The sequence below is a fragment of the Xenopus laevis genome, chromosome 1S (assembly GCF_017654675.1).
Source record: "Xenopus laevis strain J_2021 chromosome 1S, Xenopus_laevis_v10.1, whole genome shotgun sequence".
Lineage (NCBI taxonomy): Eukaryota > Metazoa > Chordata > Amphibia > Anura > Pipidae > Xenopus > Xenopus laevis.
Window position 1 is genome coordinate 41,163,093 of NC_054372.1, and position 24,804 is coordinate 41,187,896.

General features: G+C 37.8%; 1 protein-coding gene across 2 annotated transcripts in view; it reads left to right on the forward strand.

Moving 5' to 3' along the window:
* Positions 1-24,804, forward strand: part of fstl5.S (follistatin like 5 S homeolog) — a 251,175-nt gene that overhangs the window by 14,041 nt on the left and 212,330 nt on the right. For both annotated transcript variants that reach the window (XM_041579533.1, XM_041579534.1), the window contains exon 2: positions 11,861-11,989. In XM_041579533.1, coding sequence (XP_041435467.1) covers positions 11,867-11,989 — 123 coding nt within the window. In that variant the 5' untranslated portion in view covers positions 11,861-11,866. The remainder of the gene's footprint in view (positions 1-11,860; positions 11,990-24,804) is intronic.

Genomic DNA, 24,804 nt, shown 5'->3' on the forward strand with positions numbered 1-24,804 from the left:
CTACCTAAAGATTAGAAATGTTTCTTTATATGATATTTGTCCTTTGATCTTTTTTTTCTTCAATGTATTATCCATCATCAATGCAACTTCGGCTACTCTGAAGGAAAAATGTTTCAGAATAACTCCATCAGGGAATTCTGCTTAATGAATGCAAAGTGGCAATGTGCCTGCATACATCTAGTATTATTTGTTGAGCTATTTTCTAAAGTAATGCATCTATATAAACTGCTTTGAATTTTAGCTACAAGGTAAGGCTATAGTTTCCCTGCTGTATGAAATGTTTCCAAAAAAAGCTGAAAACCTGAGAGAGAACAGTTGTGCTCAGATCCTTTTATCTGTGAATTCAGGGTAATGGAATGTAACCAAAGTGAAGTTGTATAAAAGAGATATGTATAACATTTACTAACTTATAATGATATAGGGTAATGCAGCTAGTCGATCTCCCAAAATACAAAAATAACACAAATGGGCTTCAAAGAGAAAAGTACTGTTTTATTAATATATTCTACCTAGGGCCATAAAAGTAAGCTTGTATCCAAGAAATCAATGTGTATATTGATCTAGTAGGCCTTCATTATAATATCCTCTATAATAGATCAGTTTTTTTCATAAGGACATCACTTCCATAAGAAAAACAAATAAATGCTTTTATATACTACATATGCTTTTTCACAATATTTCTTATTTATAACTTGAACAAAACTTTACAACTCGTGCAAAAAATGACAGATTGCTCTTGTTTTTTGCATGTTGCCTGTTATGCTCTCTGAATTGACACTGCACCCTACATAGTTAGATAGTTAAGTTGGGTTGAAAACAAGTTCAACCCCTCCGAATAAAACCCAGTGCTCATATATACACATGCTCGCAACCACACACAAACTAAATATACTGTACCAATATCTATACTAATTGTAGATTTTAGTATCACTATAGCTTTTGATATTATGTCTGTCCAAGAAACCGTCCAAGCCACTCTTAAAGGCATTAACTGAATCAGCATCACAACATCACCCGGCAGTGCATTCCACAACCTCACTGTCCTCACTGTGGAGAAGCACCTATGTCGCTTCAAATGAAAGTTCTGTTCTTTGGTGCGGTGATCCATTTTATGGGAAAAAAAGAATCCCTGCTATTTGTCTATAATGCCCTCTAAAGTACTTGGAAAGAGTTGCCCTTTTTATGCAAGACATCGTTTATTTGGTTTAGTGGCCACAGAATGACACTGTCCAGAATTAGACAACTCATTATCTACAAAAACCCTTAGATCCTTCTCAGTTAAGAAAACTCCCAACACACTGCCATTTAGGGTATAACTTGCACCTATCAACACTGAACCTCATTTTCCATTTTTCCAAATTAGTCAAATCACTTAATTTAACCATTAACCTTTTCATGTGGTACTTTTTCAAAAGCTTCAGCAAATTCCAAGTTGATTACATCCACTGTCATCTCAGAGTCAAGGTTCCCGCTCACAATAAAAGGCAATTAAGGCAAGATCTGTTAGGCCTCTGTTATGCATAAAACCATTCTGGCACAAACATAGTATTAGGATTTGCAATGACCTCACGTATCTTACCGTTGATGTAAAACTAATCAGCCTATAATTTTGAGGCTGAGATTGGGATCCCTTTTTGAATAGTGGCACCACATTAGTAATTCCAGAGTCACTCTGACACTGTTCTATCTGGCACGAGGTTCCACCGGGCAGAAATACTCTGTGTATGAGCACTATGACATGTGTTTTTGTACTGCTGACAAGAGATATAGTAAATGCCCCCAATGTTTTGCATGCTACTGATAAAGTGCTCACACACAATTCAGCAGAAAAGGCAGAATCAACAATATGGCACGCAACACAGCTATACAGAAGTAAAAGAAGTGTGTGTTTGGGTCATGGTACCTATGCCAAATAACAAAACCATTACATTACAACCATTCTACACAGCAATTTGTCAACTGCTTTTTGAAATCCAAATAGATCACATCTACTTCAATCCCACCATCTAACTACTCACTAACCTCATCATAAAAAGCAATCAAATTTGTCTCCTCCACAAAGCCATGCTGATTACTGCTCATAATGCCATTTTAGAGAACAAAATCATGAATGTGAACCCATAACCAACCTTCAAACCTTCAACCACAAACAAATTTTAAAACTTTTAGGAAAAAAACCTCTCTTAAAATAACTTTGTCTTGCCAATCCTCCCACAGTCTCTCAGCTGTATAAAAAATCTCCAAAAATTGTATGTAGATCAGCACCTACAGCAACAGAGAAAGAAATAGAAACAAAGAATAGTGCAATATGTTTCAATATTACAGCATACACCCAGTGTCCAAATTATTTTCTTGAGGTGTATTTTCCCATTTAATCTTTCCACTTCTATTTGGTGACATGCACGATTTGTCCACTCCGTTACCACCACCGTTTGGCCAAATTGCCTACTTACAAACTGGAGGTATGGTATATTGCCCGTAGTGTCTAGCGAATCTCTCCCTCCTCTTTAGCTCAGCTAAACATAGAGAGCTATGAATCCAAAATAGTGTAACGCCATTTATTAAAAAGTAATCATAAAAACAAGTTTGCACTTACATTTGGTTTGAAGATTGGTCACACATAGATATATGCATTACACGGGATATTGCAGCTTCTAGATGCCTTCTACATGCCTCTAAAGGGAGCCAGTGATTGGCGCAACGCATCAGGCCGGAAGTGACGTCACATAGAGAACACAGGAAGAGCCACGAGGGCAATATACATGCCGGCAGGGCCCCCCATGTAGAAGCTGCAATATCATGTGTAATGCATATATCTACATATATATGCATATTGATCTACATACAATTTTTGGAAACCTTCAACCACCACAGATGTCAAAATTATGGGCCTATAATTCCCATACTGAGATCGTTAACCCATTAAAAAAATCGGAATAACATCACTTTTCAAAATACAGGCACAAATAACCATGTTTTTCACGATTTGTACTCTGCCTCATAATCAGGTCCTATAAGTTAATTGTCTTGAACTCCAGAATTGAGCATAAGGACCTCTACTTTCCACTCTTTGTACAGGTATGGGATCCGTTACCTGGAAATCCCCAGGTCACAAGCATTCTGGATACCAGGTCCCATACCTGTACAATTGTTTAACTTCACCTCAGTGACACAGGTCTATGACTAAGTGTACATGGCAGTAAAACGTTGATGTCATATTCTCCTTTAATAAGTAGCCACTTTTGTGGGCATTTAGGAATAATAGCTTAACACTGAACAATGGTTTGGGTGTTCACAATATATAATCTCCAGTAACAAAACAAATAGAGCTAAACATTAAGGTGAACTGTTGTAAAATGTAATACAAATTAATATTTGTAATATTTTCATGCTACATCTTTATTTTCTGTTTCTCATTTCCCCTTCTTGATCTATTTATCTACATTGCTAGACAGAGAGACCAAAGACTGCGGCACCTCTAGTTTTATTCTAAGTGTCAAGGATGGTTAGACTTTTCCTTTGGTATGAGTAAAAATATATACATTATTTAACATAATCACTCTTTCCATGCTTGTTTTCACCCATCAGAAGGAAAAAGATGCATTCAGCAATGATAATTTTATGCAATTCTGTCACTTTCATTGAGTTGCTCAAACTTCTGTTTCTGTTCAAACCCTTACATCACATGAATAGAGACTCAACGTTGGAAATTCTTATGACAAAGGTATTGTTCTATAAAGCATGGCTGTTAGGTCTCTTAGCATTCAGCGACTGATGTTATTGACTTATCATGTAACAGATTTTGTCTGTCAAACTGAAATATTTTTTTTTGCCAGCCTTGAAATTTTGAATAAGAAACGTATGTTTTCAAATGTGCCACTTGTGCAGTTATTGAAATAATAGTGCAATCAGTATCAATATGTCATCATATTCTAAAGACAGTAGGGCCTCAGGTGTGTATTTGCTTATTAGGTCTCCTGTTGTTTGATTTTTCCCAGAAGACCTAATTCTGCTCTGGAAATGGTATTTGTTTTCAACGTTTATTGTCTGCTGACTCTTTTTATTTTTCTCTCTTTGAAAATTCAGTTCTTTATGTCAAGATTCTAAAAGTCACTTTATATCGGCATACATTTGGACAGATCTATCTGAAGAGGAATTGTCATGTATATGCTTTTATGTTTGAACTCTATTATTGTTGACTTTATGTTGATGATTATACAGTCTTATTACAAAAAGCTGGCAGGGTATATTGTTTTTACAAAGCTTTGTCTCTATTGCCTACAGTGGGTCTCTTAAAACAACTTACTAATTGATATCAATTTATAATTGTAATCATAATTGTTATTGGGGGTTGTAGTCTGGCTTGCTCTGCAACAATGTATTTTCTGGGTCAGGAGGTGCCTAGACGTGGCTCCTGCAATGCCGCCCTCCAGCACTTACCTTTTCTGTGCTGAGGGGGGTTCAGGGGGTGGCACATGGATCAGCTCACCTCATAGGCGCAATGCCCTTAATCGCAAAATGATCAGCCAAGGAAACACATTACTCCCCGATGCCGTTTAGAGGTCACTGCACAAACAGTAGGACATGCTGCAAGTAGCCTTTACTGACTAAGTAGTCGTAAACTTTGATCACATGGCTCACTACCACCACCCCTGCAATCAATTTAATGAGTAAAATCATGATATATATATATATATATATATATATATATATATATATATATATATATATATATATACTGTATATAGCAAGTTTTCCCAGAAGGAAGCTATTATAGTTGCCTGCTCTAACTTGCATAGGGTTGCCTGCCAGGTTTTCAAAATTAGGAGAACTGAGCAGGATTCCCTGAGATTGACAAGGCGATCGGCCAATCACTGATCGCCACATCATAACCCCGTCCCTCTACGGAACAACATGCCTCCTTAACATTAAACCCCACTACATCACGTGCCCCTCCATCATGCCCAGAGTTAGTTGGGAGGAAAGGTGGCAACCCTAAGCTTGTCCATCCAATGATGTTGTGGAAGGAGGTAGCATGGTGGGAAGACCAGTGTGGTTTTCAAGCTTTACAAAAGAGTGTGTGTATTATCTATATTTTTTCACTTGATTATTATTGTATTATTAAGTAACTGATTATGGTTTTTTTTTTGTTTGTTTTTTTATTTCGTACGTGGTCTGTTTCATTCCAACCTGGATATCATTATTGTTTTCCCGGTGGGCTAAAGGTAGGCTAAAAGGAGGTTCATGTATAATGTGAAAAGGCTGCCAGATTGGTCTTTTTAAAATCATGCCCTATGGGTCTGCTGCATTGCAAACAATCTCACAGCTGTGAAAGCTGGCAGGCTGGCATTAAATGATTTGATGTATTCAGTATGAGTTGACACAAGCTTTTAAGCCAGGTTATCTCTATGAAATTTACATTTCAGAGGCAAAGCTGTTAACATTCAACCAGTTCCACTAGACCTATAAGTTATACAAAGTTCACAGTTTTATTCAGGTCTTGATAATGTAAGCTGGGATAAAGACTATTCTCCTTTGCTTAGAATCCCTTGCATTCACAGAAATAGAGGCTGACTATGAATATTCTGACCTATTGTGAACATTTCTGAAAAAGAAAGAATTAACATCTGAATTTTCAGTCGCAGAGGCATAATCCCTGCCAGCATGTCTTTAGATCCATTAGGAAAAGAGCTTGAACAAATATCTTAGTTATCATGTACAAAAATGCTACAGGCAAACCCATGGAACTGCAGAATTTTGTGGGAAAAGACAACTTATTGTCTCAACATTAAGGGTCAGATTTATCAAGATTTAAAATTAAAGTAAAAAAATTTGTATTTCGAGCTATTTTTGTGTACTTTGACTAGGGAATAGTCCACATTGATTCGAATTTAAAAAAATTTTGAAAAAAGCGAATATCGAAATTTATCATTTAGTGTCTAAAAATTTGACTTTGACCATTCGCCATCTAAAACCTGCTGAATTCCTGTTTTAGCATATGTGGGACCTCCTAGAACCTATTTGTCGTTCGATCGCAGTATTTGCTGTAAATCCTTCGACTTCGATATTCAACGTCGAAGGATTTTACTTTGAGGGTCGAATATCGAGGGTTAATTAACCGTCGATATTCGACCAATAGTAAATGTGCCCCCTAATGTAGATTCATGTTTTGAAAAGAACATTTTTAGTGTCAGTATCACTTTAAAGTGTGAAGATTCAAATTACAGAAAGATAACTGGGTAACAGGTCCCATATCTGTACTATGTTGAGACATACATCAGTCTAAGTTGCATTTAATAAGTAAATATATATTTTTAAACTTACATACAAATTCAATTTAAGAGCAAACTTACAGACTCTATCTCTTACGTAACCCGGGTATTGCCTGTATTTAAAGTCATATGAAAAAGTTTGGGAACCCCTCTCTGCATAATAATTTACTAGACTTTCAACAAAAAAAGATAACAGTGGTATGTCTTTCATTTCCCAGGAACATCTAAGTACTGAGGTGTTTTTTGAACAAAGATTTTTAGTGAAGCAGTATTCAGTTGTATGAAATTAAATCAAATGTGAAAAACTGGGTGTGCAAAGATTTGGGTACTTTTGTAATTTTACTAATTTGAATGCATGTAACTGCTCAATACTGATTAGTGGCAACACTAAAATGGTCGTATTAGCTCGTTAAGCCTTAAACTTCATAGGCAGGTGTGTCCAATCATGAAAAAAGGTATTTAAGGTGGCCAATTGCAAGTTGTGCGTCTGTTTGATTCTCCTCTGAAGAGTGACAGCATGGGATCCTCAAAGCAACTCTCAAAAGATCTGAAAACAAAGATTGTTTAGTATCATGGTTTAGGGGAGGCTACAAAAAGCTATCTCAGAGGTTTAAACTGTCAGTTTCAACTGTAAGGAATGTAATTAGGAAATGGCACAGTTGCTGTAAAACCCAGGTCTGGCAGGCCAAGAAAAATACTGGCACTGCATATGCAGAGGATTGTGAGAATGGTTACAGACAACCCAAAGATCACCTCCAAAGATCTGCAAGAACATCTTGCTGCAGATGGTGTATCTGTACATCGTTCTACAATTCAACGCAATTTGCACATAGAACATCTGTATGGCAGGGTGATAAGAAAGAAGCCCTTTCTGCACTCACACCACAAACAGAGTCACTTGTTGTATGCAAAAGCTCATTTGGACAAACCACAGTCATTGAGGACAAAGTGCTTTGGACTGATGAGAAATTTTTTTTAGTTATTTGGTCATAACAAAAAGCTCTTTGCATGGCAGAAGATAAACACCGCATTCCAAGAAAAACACCTGCTACCTACTGTCAAATTTGGTGGAGGTTCCATCATGCTGTGGGGCTGTGGGGCTAGTTCAGGGACTGGGGCCCTTGTTAAAATCGAGGGTCTGATGAATTCAACACAATATCAACAAATTCTTTAGAATAATGTTCAAGCATCAGTCACAAAATTGATGTTATGCAGGGGTTGGGTATTCCAACAACACAATGACCCTAAACACACTTCGAAATCTACACAGGCATTTATGCAGAGGGAGAAGTACAATATTCTGGATTGGCTGTCACAGTCCTCAGACTTGGATATCATCGAAAATCTATGGGATGATTTGAAGTAGGCTGTCCATGCTCAGTAGCCATAAATTTCTAATTAAACTGGAGAGATTTTGTATATCGCAATCCAGAATCCAGACACTCATCAAAGACTATAGGAGGCGTCTAGACGCTGTTACATTTGCAAAAGGAGGCTCAATATATATATATATATATATATATATATATATATATATATATATATATATATATATATATATATATATATATATATATATATATATATATCCAAATAGCAAAGAAACCACACTCCAGGTCTTTTAAGGTGAAAAAAATCAAATCATATTCATTTCAAAGTTTTGGCTCCTAACTCAAGCTGTCCTCATCCATCACGCAACCTTAATGGCTTACCGTAGCTCTCTTGCAGCACAGAATACCAACAGGCACCTAAACTCCGCACCTCTCAGTCCATCCATAGGGTACATATTTCGCAAGTATAGAGTATGATCTATAAGTTCGGTTGTGACAGGCATCATAAGGTTAGCATATACACGCTCCACATGGCCTAGAGCGTGGATATGCTAACCTTATGATGCCTGTCACAACCGAACTTGCGAATTCCCCGCGAAATATTCACAAAACGGCGCCGGCGTCTCGTTTTTGACTTTTTTTGACCGCGGCAAATTTTCGCCAGCGGTGAATTGTGCGAATTCGCGCCTGGGGAATAAATTCGTCCATCACTAGGCTAGAGGTCTTGTTACAGCGGCACAAGCAATGGCTAAGAGAGCTACGGTAAGCTGTAAAGGTTGCGTGACGGATGAACTTACACCAATGGCACGAGACGCATGGGGAAACATGATGTGACGATCGGATCAGTGCAGACTTGTTGCGGGTAGGCGCTGACATATTGAAGCGGAATGAAATAGGGTTACTCCGGCACAGATCGTAGGTACGTGTTCCACACATAAGGCGATACATCACAAAGATGCATTTGATGAGGTCCAGAGGGTTAAGGAGCAATGTTTAAGTGAAACGTGCTATGCAATGTTTTTATATACACGCAGTCACAAAGAGGATATTTATGAAACAGGGGCACATATGATATACCTTCTGTAGACACTTACCATAAAACAGGCATGTCCTGATGCTGTCACTACTTTTAAGTCTGTCAGGGGTTTGATTAGTCACTATGGGTAAACATCAATTCACTGCTGGGTTGTTCAACTTATAATATGATCACGAATGAAAAGCACTTCCTGATGATGACGTCATGATTTGATTTTGGCGCCATCTTATGTTTTAAATATGTGTGTTGTTTGTGTTGTTATCACTTCCTGAGGACAGCTTGAGTTAGGAGCCGAAACGTTGAAATAAATATGATTTTTTTCACCTTAAAAGACCTGGGGGCAGGTTACGCTAGCGAATGCTTAATTTGCATACTGCGCCAAATTGAAGTTACAATGAAGGTATATGTAGCAGCACTACACAAGCCTGGGAAACCTTCAAAACAGCAAATAAAATTTTTATTTTGCCCTACACATGAGCCCACTGTATAGTTAAGGTGCCATGAGTTAGGAAATGTAGGGGGGAAGGAGGGTAGCCCCAAAAAAATTTTTTGATCTTTTCCAGCCTATCACCCATAAAAAAAGAAAAAACACCAACCTTTTTTGGGACTTAGAAAAATGTTTAACTTTTTTTGAAGCAATCCCTATCTACTCTTTTGCACTTCGCCTGGTCTGAGGTGGCGAAGGAAGTCTGGCGTAAAAGGTAGCGTTCAGAAAAATGCGCGCGTCAGTGAATTTGCATAGTTACGTCCGTTGCGCAAATTAGACAGGCGTAAGGGTGCGAAGTAACACTAGCGAATTTACGCAAGTGCCCGTTAGTGAATCGGCGAATTAACGAAAATGCGTCCTTTAGTGAATTTGCCCCCTGGAGTGCGATTTCTTTGCTATATGGATGTATATTATATAACCTGCACCCAGGTGTTTGACATATTTTTGGAGTGCTCCAGGTGGATAGTGTTTATATATATATATATATATATATATATATATATATATATATATATATATCTATATATAGATATATAGATATATATCATATTTTCAAAAGGTAACACATATTTAAATCTAGTGTATTGCCTTGGCAATGCTGAATATAGTGTATGTTCATTTACTCAGATGTGCCATACCTAGGCTATATTCGATTGGGGAAAATCTCCCGGTGTGGAAGAAAAATAATTGTGATGGGAGTTGGAGTAGAGTAGGTCTAATTTAAACTTGTAATTTAATGTAATTTAAATATTGTTGCTATGCTACTCATCTGACTATAGATAGCAAAAGCAAAAAAAAACCCACAAAATTGCATACATATTCTTAAGAGTAGGTATTATTTACTTTAGACTGGATATATTTAAATGTACAGTTTTAATACAAACTCCCAGGGCAGTGTGCATGTAGATATAACATATATGTTAAACAGCATCTGCTGACTTTGAATATAACAGCTGGAAGTGAATAGGCAAAAAAATTCATCTGGATCTCTGTAAAATAACTAGACTAAAGAGTATAGCAGCTCTCACAGCTACAGGGGTGAAAGAAGAATCTTTTCTTCTTAACTACCCATTTTCCTCATATTAATGTAAGCTGCAAATACAAAAAAAAAGATAAGATTTACAGTTTTAAAAGAAAATTGGGCTATTCAGGATGATTATTTCCTTTATAAGTGTAAAATCATCATGCAGTTTTAAGAATGACAGATCCGCTTGAAACTTAAAATGATAATGCTCTAACACATAATGCAGCAATCAGAACAAACAGGGGCTTTCCTGTGGGCTGGAAATAGCTAATGTTGTGCTCCATTTTGCTGTGCTCCCAGTTAACCAGTTTGATTGCAGGTAAAAGACAGATATCCGAGGCCTGAGTTTATGATCAACTAGGCAGGCAGGATCCATGACCAGTTCCTTATGCACTGAATGGTACTCACAAAGAAGACTGATTGCAGTAGCCATTACTGATGTGAGATCTCAGAGCTACTTTCACTGTGAATGTTCAAATATGTATTTAATCAAAAAAGTTGGCCATTCTGTCTACAAGGAAAATGTCTTCACCTTGTTAAGGCTTTGTATAAAATATCTAATCTTGCACTTATTGGTAACTCGTGGACCTTCTCAAGCTTGGTTTGAACCTTGCTGAATTAGACTCAGTGACTAAGAATCTCACAGAGAACACCTGTACTGTGTGACTTTCAACTGTCCCATGGGAATCAGATACATATTTTAACACACAATCGTGGTGCCATTCTCCATACTAGAGTCTGTTGCCAGAAAGTGAGCTTAAAACCAAGAGTTGTTTTCTTCTAAAGAACAAGTATTATCCTGTAGTTAGTATTATCCTGTAAAAAGTTCAGCGTTTAATTTCATGAGTTTAAACGACAGGACCAGCTCATAAGGTGGTCACAAAAAGCAGCCTTTAGATCAACAGAGTGGCTATTGGGGCACTTTAAAATGTCCACAATACATTTGAAATCTCTGAATCTGAATTGTTGAAGCTAGCATAAAATGTTTGGCAAAAATTGTCTTCCACCAAAAGACACCTTTCCTTTTGTGTTTAACCATCCAAAATGCTGGTCTTGGTCTCACTATACTCAGTATACTTTATGGTATATGACTTGCAAAGTCAGATAATAAAAAAGTGGACTGAGATACAGACTTTTTAAAAGTCTACTGTCCTAGGCACACACAATTTGTAACCGCTGTGCAGTGTAAGCAGTTGACAAACACAGAGATAAGCAGGCAGGTATCCAGAAGGAGGTAACAGATGGGCAAAACCAAGCATTCCAGGATTGACCTAGAAACAGGCAGCATTTTAAAGCAAGGGTTGGTAGGCTTTGGCACTAAAACAGTGATTTATAAACTGTGTCCGTATGATTAAGTTATAACAAATGCACCGCACATGTGAACACACACAATGACATATTGCACCAGGTAAATAAGAAAACAAGGCATCCTTTTTAAGGTTGAAACAAGACAGTGGGTGGTAACAGTTAATGACAAACAGTCCTTTATGAATGTCAGGACAGTGGATGATTCTTTAGATTCTTTAGATGTTATATTGCAATGGAGTGCATGAACCCCAAAAAAGCATGAAGACATTTGTCTCATTTAAGCTACCCCCAAATATCTTGGCAAAATAGACAAAATATTCTACAAGAATAACTGGGGTATAGTTTAACACGTAGCAAGTGCAACTGTCATTTATCAAGAATTATTTTTTCCGTTTCTTTTAGGTAAAGATGCTGAGTTGGCAGTCGGTGGCTTTGTGCATGGGCTGCTTTGTTCTTTTAACTGAAGGAAGACCAGCAAAAGAAGAATATTCTCTAAAACCATTTCCACCATTTCTAAGGCTACGACACAAGGTAATACAGAAGAAAAGATACATTGTATATAATACTGTCCAACTGGGAAAAGATCATTTTTATTAAAATTATAATGTCACATTTTTAGAGGGCATCATGGAAGTGAAAAATGAAAAAAAGTGTTTAGACTGGCCTGAAATCTATGTGCAAAGCCATGAAAATTCATATACATAGTAAATCATTTTAAATTGTTCTGTGTTCTAGAACATATGAAGTAATTCCTTATGTGGAACATTAGCTTGAACCATTTGACTGTTGGCCGTGGTTTCTGATGTAAAACAGCACAGGCAATTTAAGATTAATGGCAAAGATGCTGCATATTGTATTGTATACTAAGACATTTTATACTGTGTTACCCTTTGTAACTCACTGCCAAAAAAGGCCCCAGGGTGCCATTTTTATATTGGGCCTGCTACCAATTAAACCTGCTGTGATTAATTTAATGTGGATAAATCATGTTTTATAGCATATAAAGTGTTAAATTAGTCTGTAATTTGGCTAGTAGTCTTGCTACAGCAACTAGGGTCAGGTATGCTGATCTGTCTGCATGTCTGGTGTCAATCTGCCTGTCTGTCTGGTGCCAATCTGTCTGCCTAAATCTAACACAGGGGACTATTTCCTGTCATACTTGAGATGAAGTAACACCCGCTTTCTGGGGGGAGCAGTATGGAATGAAAAAATACAAGGTAGTGAAGTACCGTATGAGCACTGGGAACCAACTTGCACAATGGGTCCTGATGCCTATGGCAATTTCAAAAGGAACTATCTTTCACTAGGGAGGCTCAGTGACTTCACTTACATTAAAACCCTTTGACCTCTTAAGATCCATCAGTCCCAATGGATTTGTATAACCTGGGGGATCAATAATAACTTGGATGCAGTATACAAGCCTGTCTATGGATTGGCCACACATGGATTATCTGTGAGACACTCTAGGTTAATTGTGCTAGTTGGTGGCACTATCTTTTATGAACCTATGGTTAAAATGGCACCAAGATCGTGTGCTAATTGCTAGTTAAAGTTACTATGCCTGACCTCTTAATTCTCTTGCCTGATAAATATATGGGGGTATCTTTATGAAAGAGTGAAGCTAGAGATCTTCAAAGTCCTCTAGAGTTAGATTCCACCACTCTCCATTCATTTCTATGGGATTTTGAAAGGCATATTAATCAAAGAGTGAACTTTCATTTCACCATTTGATAAATACTCTTTTAAAAATGTCATTGCAATGAATGGAGAGTGGCGGAATTTCACTCTAGTGGACTGTAGAGATCTCTGACTTCACTCTTTGATAAATATACCCCATGATGGTGCATGATGCATTACAGTAGCCTAAAATGCCAGGAGCTATGTGTGAAGTTTAGAGTGGCTGCATGCCTCAGTAAAGAAAAAGAGGGAAGGATCTGTAGGACTACTTGCCCTTTTAATTGCAGGCTGTGGTAGCTCTGAAAATACAGTGATTTGGTAAAATGTTGCACCCAAGGTCCTGGGGATGAAATGTTGGTTGCACATTAAAAATATTTAAAAACTGTGTTGTTACACCTTTAGAAAGTTCTCTATTTCTATGTTAAGATTAGCACCCACTAGCAACCACTCCCCTTCACTGTATATAATGCATTTGGGTTGTGGATCTGGAGACATTGTACTTGGATATCAACAAACGATCATTTCTGAAACATATTCCATGCAGAAGTGATGTTAGCGAAAGTGACGTCTGTGCACGAACAGATCAGATTTGCCTACAAATTGTCAGAAATCATTGGAAAATGTCAGAAATTGAGGGGAATGCCCCCTTATGGTGATCGGGGACAGAACCAAAAATCTGTTTACTCCTGCAAAACTGTGGGGTGGGGGTTCGACAGCTCTGCAGTAGCAGTAAAGGAAGACTGAAACTTATCAAAACAAAAGTCACAAGACTAAGGGGAATTATAAATTGTGAAATTCCTTTAAAAAAGGCTTCTCAATTCAATAGCTCATGTTGGGGGATAAGAAAGCAAGAGCTCCTTTAGAATATAAGGACTTATCAGATATAGCTTTGTGGGTCAGTAACCTGTTCCTAAAATAGATCTGTAATAAGTCAGATTAAGCGAGATAAAATCGCAAAGTTCAAAGACAGCAAGTCAGCCTCCACTAAGATGATTGCCTGTTTGTTCTATTTAGTATGGTTAATTAGCATGTTTCTTGGTCTTATTTTGTTGTCCCTGTTAGCCTATTGTTCAGAAATAAAAAGCCTGGACCATATTAAGAGAAAGATGAGTGGAAAATTTTCCTTCAAGTTTTATACAGAAATGATGACCTTATTTCTGTACCTTGTCTTTGAAATTATATGCACAACAGTTTTGTGACTGCAATATATTCTTTGTAATTGTAATACTTTTTGCAACACCAAAGAGTCTTATAACTTAAGGGAGTACTGTGTGTGTGTATGTGGGTGTATTTTAAACATATACAGTAAACTCAAATAAGAAAGGGGATACGAAAGCAAGATCTCCTTTAGAAAATAAGGACTCTGATCAGATACAGTTTTGTGGGTCAGTAACCTGTTCCTAAAATAGATCTGTAATAAGTCAGATTAAGCAAGATAAAATCGCAAAGTTCAAAGACAGCAAGTTAGCCTCCACTAAGATGATGACCTGTATGTTCTATTTAGTATGGTTAATTAGCGTGTTTCCTGGTGTTATTTTGTTGTCCCTGTAAGTCTATTATTCAGAAATAAAAAGCCTGGACCATGTTAAGAGAAAGATGAGTAGAAAAGTTCCTTTCAAGTTTTATACAGAAGCGATGACCTTATTTCTGTACCTTGTCTTTGAAATTATATATGCACAACAGTTTTGTGACTGCAATATATTCTTTGTAATTGTAATACTTTTTTGCAACACCAAAGAGTCTTACGGTATATCTTAAGGGAGTCCTGTGTGTATGTATGTAGGTGTATTTTAAACATATGCAGTAAACACAAGTCTTTAATTTAAAGGGGCTAGCCAAGTTTTTATCATTATTTTCCTGTTTTCAGTACTTCTTCACATTTGAAACGCTCCACTCCTGGACAAGACACAAACTGCAAAATATGATTAAAATTCCTTCTTCAACTGCCATTGATATGGTTCTCTCCCAAGAGGCCAGCATAAGCCCCCATTAGATATTTCATTGGTATAAGTGCCAAAGATATGAACCAGCCTGATTTGGCAACCGTGTGGTTTTTTCCCACTCTTTAGCCACCTCAGCAGACAATCAGATCTTTCCATGTACAGAATGGCTAACTTTAATCTATTTTGACCTCAGGAGACTAGAGTTTACATACAGTTAGTAATACCATTAAGTACCATTATTCAAAGTAGAATTTTTCATAAAAATGTAAATAAAAAAATCTTAAATTCTAAATGATCACATTTTACTTTTATTATCCAATGACTACACCATTCTAAATATATTAAATGTTAACAATGCAACATACAGTATTTTCATGTTCATTTTTTCATGGTCTTTTTTTTTTTTGTTGCAGGTCATTTTATTTTTATATGGCGTCATTTTTACCCTCATAGCTACTCGTTGTTTAGCTGTGCAGACCTAATCTAATTATCACTAAACATTCTTTATTATCTGACAATTTTAAGGTAATCCTGCTGGTTTATGAAACTGGATAAGGCCCAGTACCAGTACAAAATAAGAGACCAGAATTTATTTGCCACAAGTACATGTAATAGTTGTTTTTCTTAACTATATTATCAGTTTATGCTCATCCTTAGAAATCATTTCTGAATAAAATGATTTAGCATTATTAAACGCACTAGGTGGAAAAGTATTCTCTGTGTAGAGAAAAAGAGCAGGCACTTCTAAAGGCTGTATCCTTGTGTACCGAAATAAAACTACTTATGATTTGACAAGCCTGCCTGGAGGATTGATCTTTGGAAGTGCCTGCTCTTTTTCTCTACTCGGTGGTCCGCTCCGTTAGCTGAAGGTTCAGGGCGGTGCACCTGGACCTCTTCTCACAATTGGTGATTTCTACCAGTGGCGGAACTACCGGGGGAGCAGAGTGTGCGAGCGGGCCATGGCCCGCCCCCCTCTAGTTACGCTACTGATTTCTACTGAAACCTGAGAATTCTCTCTCTCTCTCGCTTGCTCAAAAAATGAGGTCCATACAGAATTGGTTCAGTTAGATGGGGATGAAATAAAGCAATAATGTAAAAAGAAGATTTAACGGGGCCTATTTACAAATTTTCAAATTTCTTTTTTTTTTTTTTACGAATCTCTAAAAATCATTGGTTTTTCTATATTTCTTAAAAACTTGAAAAATTCCAGATTCATTATGTGTAAAATCCATGAAAAACTCTAATACAGTGATCCCCAACCAGTAGCTCGTGAGCAACATGTTGCTCTCCAACCCCTTGTATGTTGCTCCCAGTGGCCTCAAAGCAGGAGCTTATTTTTGAATTCCAGGCTTGGAGGCAAGTTTTGGTTGCATAAAAACAGGTGCACTGCCAAACAGAGCCTCAATGTAGGTTTACAATCCACATAAGGGCTAACAAATGGCCAATCACAGCCCTTATTTGGCACCCTAAGAACATTTTTCTTGCTAGTGTTGCTCCCCAACTCTGTTTACTTCTGAATGTTGCTCATGGATTCAAAAGGTTGGGGATCCCTGCTCTAATACAAAACTTCATCAATTAAAAGCTGTCAAAGTCAATGGGGGCTCCACTGATCCGGAAAACCCCAGGTCCTGAGCATTCTGGATAACAGGTCCCATACCTGTATATTGTAAAATAAATTAAATTCTCTTTTTCTTGTACTACCCTTTATTTCTGTATTATTGTACTACCCTTTATTTCTGTAATATAAAATAAGATTGGGTTTTATGCAGCAAGCCACATGTTTATGATCATTGCAAAATAAGAATCGGTTTTGAGCTGGGCAGTGTGGCCTGCTGTTCTCTAAAATAGTTGTCTGATTACACAGCATCTTTTTTGTTTTTTTAGCTATTTGAATGGATTGAAGGGATTTAGAGATGCACTGTATGAGTTTGATCTCACATAAAACATCTTGTTTAAATGCAGCTGAGTCCTTCCATAAAGTAGTTTCATTCTTTATAAATGATTATGAAAAAGTCTTACAATATTGCTTAGTATACTTGGCATGTGCATCCTTGTTTTGAAAGTTCTTGTAAAATGTAAACAGTATCACATCTTGAGATGCCGAAATTCCCAGTAAATTGGCATTGGTAATAGAGAACTGAAGACTGAGATGGAATAGATAACCTTTCATAATCAGTGCCATGTTTTTTTGTGACTTGCTTAGCACTAGGATAAGCAAGCAGAAATTGCTTTGACATTTTGTCTCCTGCAACTCCACAAACGTAAAGGACATGTGTCCCTTTTAAAATAAACAAGGGCATATTACTTAATTTTTCTTTATACGTATATATGCACCACCATATAATGCAGTGTGGTTAATCATCCACACTGGTTTCTTCTAGTTATAATTTTTTGTCTATCGCAGAAGCTTAAATACAAGGATGTTTGTCAAAAGCCAATTAAAATGACAATATGTAATTCCGATATCACATTTTTTTTCCTTTTCCTAATCCATTTACTAAAAATACAATGTACCAATTTAATGTTATTAGGTAAACAGTGAAATCTCTGAAACCACTAAAAATAGAAAATGATTGTAATGATTGCAAAAGTGCACTCTGGGGTCACTCTGATTGGGATTAAGCAGTAAAATAAGAAGCTACATCATGCTGATAAAAACTGGTCAGCTGACTGTCCTTGCATGTAAAGGTGCCGGAGGGGGGGGCATGATCTGACTACTCCATGGGAGTAGGGATGCACCGAATCCACTATTTTTGGATTTGGCCGAACCCCTCAAATCCTTTGCAAAAGATTCGGCCGAATACCGAACCGAATCCTAATTTGCATATGCAAATTAGGGGTGGAAAAGGGAAAACATTTTTTACTTCCTTGTTTTGTGACAAAAAGTCATGCAATTTCCCTCCCCACCCCCAATTTGTATATGCATATTAGGATTCTGATTCGGTTCTGCCAGGCAGAAGGATTGGGCCGAATCCGAATCCTGCTGAAAAAGGCTGAATCGTGAACCGAATCCTGGATCCGGTGCATCCCTACATGGGAGACTATAATTGTGTCCACGTTGTCAGAGATTTGTCTTGTTTCAGCTAAACCAACCAAAAATGTTTAGACCTGCCCAACAAAACTGAGATTCGTTCTGATCTCTCCTGAAAATCATACAAAATCCTGTATCCAATGACCAGTGTTGATGTTGTTTTCTGGTGGTTCCTCTCACATCATTTCTTATTCTTTTACATTTTAGAGTACAATACCCTTTAATAGTGATTTAACATTTTCTTTTTTTTTTTTTTACTGTATATTTATTTTCTACACCAGCCTAGAGAAGAACACAGATGTAGAGAGTGATTCATACTACTGAATCCTTTTCAATCAAACTGTATGATCAACATCATGGGAATGACCTCCTTATGCTGTCATCATTGCTGAAATGGGCAAACCACATTTGTCATGATCAATTGACCTGAAAAACAGGCCTAGAGATTAGATGGCCCACTTATTAGTGATCAGTTGGACAGTAAGAAAGTTGTCCTTTTTGTGGCTGGTTTTTGGCCTTTTAGACACAAATTTATTCATGAAGGTCTGAATAATGGATATCTACAGAGAATACAGCTTTCCCCACTACAGAGATTATTGACTCCAACTGTGTATTTATTTGCCATTTTAACTTTGACTGCAATTATTTTGGTGTAGAACCCTGCTTGAGCTTGCATGTTCCCACCTATTGCACCGAAACATTGATATTTGCTGGAAGAAATACATCTTTATACATCAAACACTGTTATTGCAGCCAGGGGCACTGCTGCCATGACGCGAGTTGAGAAATCCTTCTCAGGTGGCAGCAGTTCCCTACTTACCAGGGGTGGTAAAAAGCAGCTCCTGGTGACTTTAAGAGACGAATTTCCGGTCATCAAACTGGAAATTCGGTTTTTCTAGTGTAGGGAGTGCAATTGCGCTCTCTGCACTAGCGATGTATCCCACCCTGGACCCGCCCCTGCGCTGAAAAGGTAAGTGCTGGGGAGTGAGGGGGCAGCATCACAGGATACGCCTCATGCAGCAAGAGGCATAGGGGCAAATTCACTAAAGGGTGAAGTGCCTAACGTTAGCGCAAATTCGCCAGCTTCATGTCATTTCGTTACTTCGCACTGGCGTAAATTCGCTAGTGAAGTGGACCTACTCTAGCGCTACTTTATGCAGGTGAAGTTGCACTTTGGCGAAGAGTTAATGTAACTATGCTAATTCACTAACTTGCGCATTTTACTGAACATTACCTCTTGCGCCAGACTTGCCTTCGCCACCTCAGACCAGGCGAAGTGCAATAAAGTAGATAGGGATTGCTTCAAAAATAGTTACGATTTTTTCTAAGTCCCAAAAAACACTGTTGTTTTTTCCTTTTTTAAGGGTGATAGGCTGAAAAAGATCGTAAATTTTTTTGGGGGTACCCTCCTTCCCCCCTACATTTCCTAACATATGGCACCTAAACTATACAGTGGGCACATGTGTAGGACAAAATAACAACTCTATTTTATTTTATGAAGGTTTCCCAGGCTTGTGTAGTGTAATGTATTTGCTGCTACATATACGTCCATTCAACTTTAACTTGGCGGCGTATGCAAATTAGGCATCGCTAGCGTAACTTCGCTTTGCTTGACGAATTAACGATAGCGCAAATTCGCTACCGTTCACCTCCCTGAGCACAACTTTGGATTTTAGTGAATTAGTGGCGCCCTGGCGAAGTGCGGCGAAGGTGTCGCTATCGCATTTTCGCTTCTTAGTGAATTTGCCCCATAAATTGGCCCCTGAGTGCAGCTCCCATATTTATAACAGGAAGGGTTACAAGGACGTGTTGAACCACACTGTAGATTTCAAGAAGAAATACTGCCTCTTTTAAAACTGATCTCGGCAATTTAGTAGTGAGATTTGATGAAGCTTCTTTATAATCACAATCAAAGCTCTAGATGAGTAGATCTTGCTTGAAATATTTTGGTGTCTTTTTTTCAGGAATCATAGCATTATTATATAAAAATTGTATACCCTATGATTTTTTTGCACCCCTTACTAAAGAAACACATATTGATTGATCTGTAATATATTTACAGCAAAATAACAGGGAGCCAGCCAAGGGCTGTCTTTGTACTGTGCAATTTAGTGAATTCAGGTACTGAAAATGTCAGTACAGAGAAAAGGACCTCAATTCTTTTATATTGATATATGTTCAAATCAGAATTGATACATGGTGATTTTTTTAATACATTTTAGTGACTCAGTTGCTTAATAGTTATACAAGATAAAAAAACATAACTGCACTATTTAGTTTCCAATACGACTATTTGCCAGACACTGTATTAATCCAGGCCTAATGGAATTTTAGTAGATGTGCTCAGAAGGCAAAACCTGCTGTAGATAAGCACTGTCAATGTTAAATCGTAATCCAGTGACCTAGTTAATCATGGAAGCATCACATTTTCCATATATTTTATTGGACTTACTGTAGCTCCTACTAAATGTAATCTTTTTCTCCCTCTTTATTTTTAGAAGCGAGGTTCTAATTGAAAATGAGAAGGTGAATCTTATGAAAAACTTTTTAATCAGTATTTCTCAGTAATTATCCTGAGAAGTGATATGACACCATTATTACAGATAGTGCTGTAATAACAGCATTAATTCACAAGCCATGGATTTGAGGTGAAATCCCAAATTTCGCCATGTGCGAATTTTTCCACGAAACTGCGGAAAAAATTTTGCACATAAGAAAAAATGCCTATTGACTTTAATGCATTTGGAGAAAAAAAGCCGCCATTAGAAAAAAAACGCCCATTGATTTTGATGCATTAGGACTAAAAAGTCGCCATAAGAAAAAATGCCCATGCTAATGCATTAGGAGCGAAAATAATTGTTGCATGTGTAAAAATTTGTCGATCGTAAAAAACGGCCATTGACTTCAATGTGTTTTGGAGCGAGAAAAATTGTTGCAGGCGTAAAAATTTGTCGCTCGTAAAAAACGCCCATTGACTTCAATGCGTTTTGTGAAATCTTGCCGTTTCGCAAATTTTCAGATTCGCTCATCACTATTGGGGAAAATTAATGTAACATACACTTTAACAACACCCCCACACACAGACATGTTGCATTGGCAGAGAGCGAGAACATAATGCAACCAAATGTACTACAGTACAACATATTAAGAAGTGCTTTGCATTTAAGTTCATTACTTGATATTCAAAGGGCAGAGTGCATGTTTTACACTTAGCTCATACATTGAGGAATTAATCAGCACTGTCAAACTACAAGGCCACATGAGACGGCTTGGTTTTTCCCAATTAAGAAAACTGTATATTCATAAATATTTTCATTTTCATCTATTTATGCTGCTTATGTTCACAACCTACATTTCCTCAATTTAAGTTCCTTATATTTCACACACTCACCACAAATTAGGCCTTTAGTGTATCATGCCCAAAAACTACTGCTCTCATTAGCCTGCCACAATAGAGTTACTCTTATGTGCAAGGGTCTATAACTGGCAATACACGGGCTGATAAACTGGCAGGTTTAATGTTCCTGTCAGGGAGAGACCTCATTGGCTTGTTGATGCAGTTCTTCCAGTGGTGTAACTATAGAGGAAGCATACCCTGCAGCCACTTGCCTACCTTTGAGTGGGGACTCTGGGAGGCAAGAGAATGAACCAGTGGGGAATGGAAGTGGGCATGTAGGGATTGCTGTGTGTCAGAGGTTGGGCCTGGGCTATACTAGCTACGCCACTGAGTTCTCCTCCGATAGCCTGCATTTACTTTCTCTATGATCAAATCATTGATCTTCAGCCCAAACCAATGAATTAAACAAACTTCCATAACACCCAGATAAAGGTGAAAGAATCCACTTGTTTGGTGAAAAGGGAACCCTTGTGTCTCAATTACCACTTTTTTATTTTTTTACAATTTCCAAGAAGTTTTAGTAACCAATCAACTTTTTATATTACAAATAGTGATGGGTGAATTTGCGCCGTTTAGCTTCGCCGAAAAAATTGCGAATTTAGTGCGAAATTTGTGAGATGGCGAAAAATTTGCGAAACGGCACAGGCGTCTCGTTTTTGATGCCGGCATCCGTTTTTGACACCGGCGGGACATTTTCACCAGCGAATTTTAGCGGCCGTTTTGCAAATTATTCGCCGGCGGCAAGTCGCTCAAATTCGCCGTGAATTCCCGCCTGCTGAATAAATTCGCCCATCACTAATTACAAAAGGAGAATTCACACTACAGCAGACTGTCTACTCAGACATATCATAGTCCACAATTTGCAAAGATATTGGGCCATAAAAGATAAAAAGGTTTATCACGTGAAAACTCACTCATGGATTAGATTCAATTTCAGATGCAATGCAATTCAGAAAAACTTATCTCATTGTTCATCACATGAAAACTCTGTCTGTGGCAGGGCCGGAACTAGGGGAAGGCAGAGTAGGCACGTGCCTAGGGTGCAAATCTAGGGGGGCACCAGGCAAATACCTTTCACTGCTGCCTACACCTAGTCTGGCTGAGTGAGTGTCGCTCGTCTCCAGTCCATGCGCCTGTTTATGTGCGTGTGCATGCGCAAGTGGGGAGGGAGAGAAGTACCTGAAGAGGTTGACACAGCCGGTCAGTGCGCATGCGCGCGCCTCCTATGTGTGTGGCGGAGGGGGCTTCGTGCCTGGCTGGATTGCCTGGGGCACCCGACCAGCATGGCCTGGCCCTGGTCTGTGGGGAAAAATTTATCTGTATCAGGAGAAAAGTTTTTTCTAAACTGTAAGATACATTTTTCTTACTGAATTGCATCTGGCCCATTGAGTGGTATGGCAGCAGAAGAGACACATTTATTCTGTAATGCTTACCCTTTTTCAATTTACCTTTGACAGACAAAATTAAGTTGTGAAGTTGAGTGCTTTAGTATTATAGGTGCATTTTAGTGTTATGGTTATACTAACTGCAGTAATGAACTGTGATCATCAACCCAACCTAGAGAATTAAAGCAGCAGACATGTTTCCACTCTGCCCTAAATTCTAGAAGTATAAAGTATTTATAAAAGTATTATAATTCTCTAAAAGAATCATTTATCTTCAAAGAAAGAAATTATCTGAAGGATTATGCATACAAATGACATTTTATGTTTACACGGTTTGAATTCTTTTTATGGAAAATGACAGTTTCCTTTTGCATTTTTTTTTTGTAAATAAAATATCTTGAATAACATGCCAAGCATCTAAGTAAATATTTCACTTTGTCCCTTGAAAAGTGAATCAGTAATGGAAAATATCTAGCGTTTTTATTTGACATTGATATATAGCAAACACAATGCCATCATTAAGTTTTGCTTTGTTAAGCATTGTGTGTTAAAATGAGCTTCCTATAATTGAACTGTAGAACTTAGAAATAGGCCTTACAGTGGGTTGTTTGTTTTTATTTGGAAGTTCTTATTTCTCTCTTGTGACATTTATGTATTATTATTATTTGTATAGTTCAAACACATTTATGTAGCATTTTGTAGATATTGTTCATCGTTCAGATTGGTCGCTTCCCCAGTGGAGCTTGCAATTTAAGGTCCTTATCAATAACCATTTTAATCAGATGCCAATTAACATGCCTATACAAACTCAAGACTGAGCACTACAAGTTTCCAATAACTACCGAGCCAGTGTGCCAACATAAATTAATCCCATAGTCAAATATTCCATGTTTAATTTCTTTCTAGAAAAGTCATTTACATTTGGACAGTGGCATAACTAAAGGCCAATTTTTCTGGGCCCCATGACTGTCACCCTCAAGATTTTTTTTAAAGATTAATCCTTCTACTTATCCTCATGCCTTAATCCTTTCATGTACAAATAGGTATTTTTTTTCATGTCGTCACTTGGGGCTCTTGGTCCCATGTATAGTGTCCGTTATAGTTACATCCATTTTTTGCACTGTTCTCCCATTGTTGCTGCTGCTGCGTGGGGGGGGGGTTGTTCCCTCAGGGGATGAACTGATGCATACTGCTGGCCATCAGCCATAAGATCCACCCTGTCAGTTGAATAAACTGCAAACGTTGGCTAAACAGAAAATTGCAATGACCTTCCTATGATGTTGGCAAATATATTATGAAGACTGTACATCAGAGCTACACTAAGGGGGTTATTTACTAGAACTCAAATTTTTCTGGTCGGGGTTTTAAAGGGGAAAAACTAATTTTTCATGGAAAGAAAACAACTTAAAGTTTTATGAAACTCCAAGGCTGCTAAAAGTCAGAATTTGAACATACTCCATCTCAAACCAGTCAAGGTCATGTAGAAGTCAATGGCAGATATCCCTTTTACAACTGGAAGATATTATGTTCTGCGTTGGGTTTGGTACAATAAGTCAACATTATCCCTAGTCTGGCCAGTCGTACACTTACTTTTCATCAGATTCATTAAAAATTCCACTGCTTCATTTATATTTTACTCAGGGACTGATACCTGCAACTCACTTGCTTTAAAGGTTAAACCCATTTGTTTAAAGGGGAGGGCATATTTTACTATCTTAAAGGAGAAGGAAAGTTGTTTCACACTTGGGGGTGCCAAATGTTAGGCACCCCCATGTGAATGTTTTTACTTACCTGAAACTCCGGGCCGGTGTTGTTATCAGCAGAAAACTGCACGGTCCAGGGTTATTCCAGCAAGAGCCACAGAGCGATCATCTTCCGGCTTCTTCTTTCTTCAAATTTCCCGGGGCAGAAGC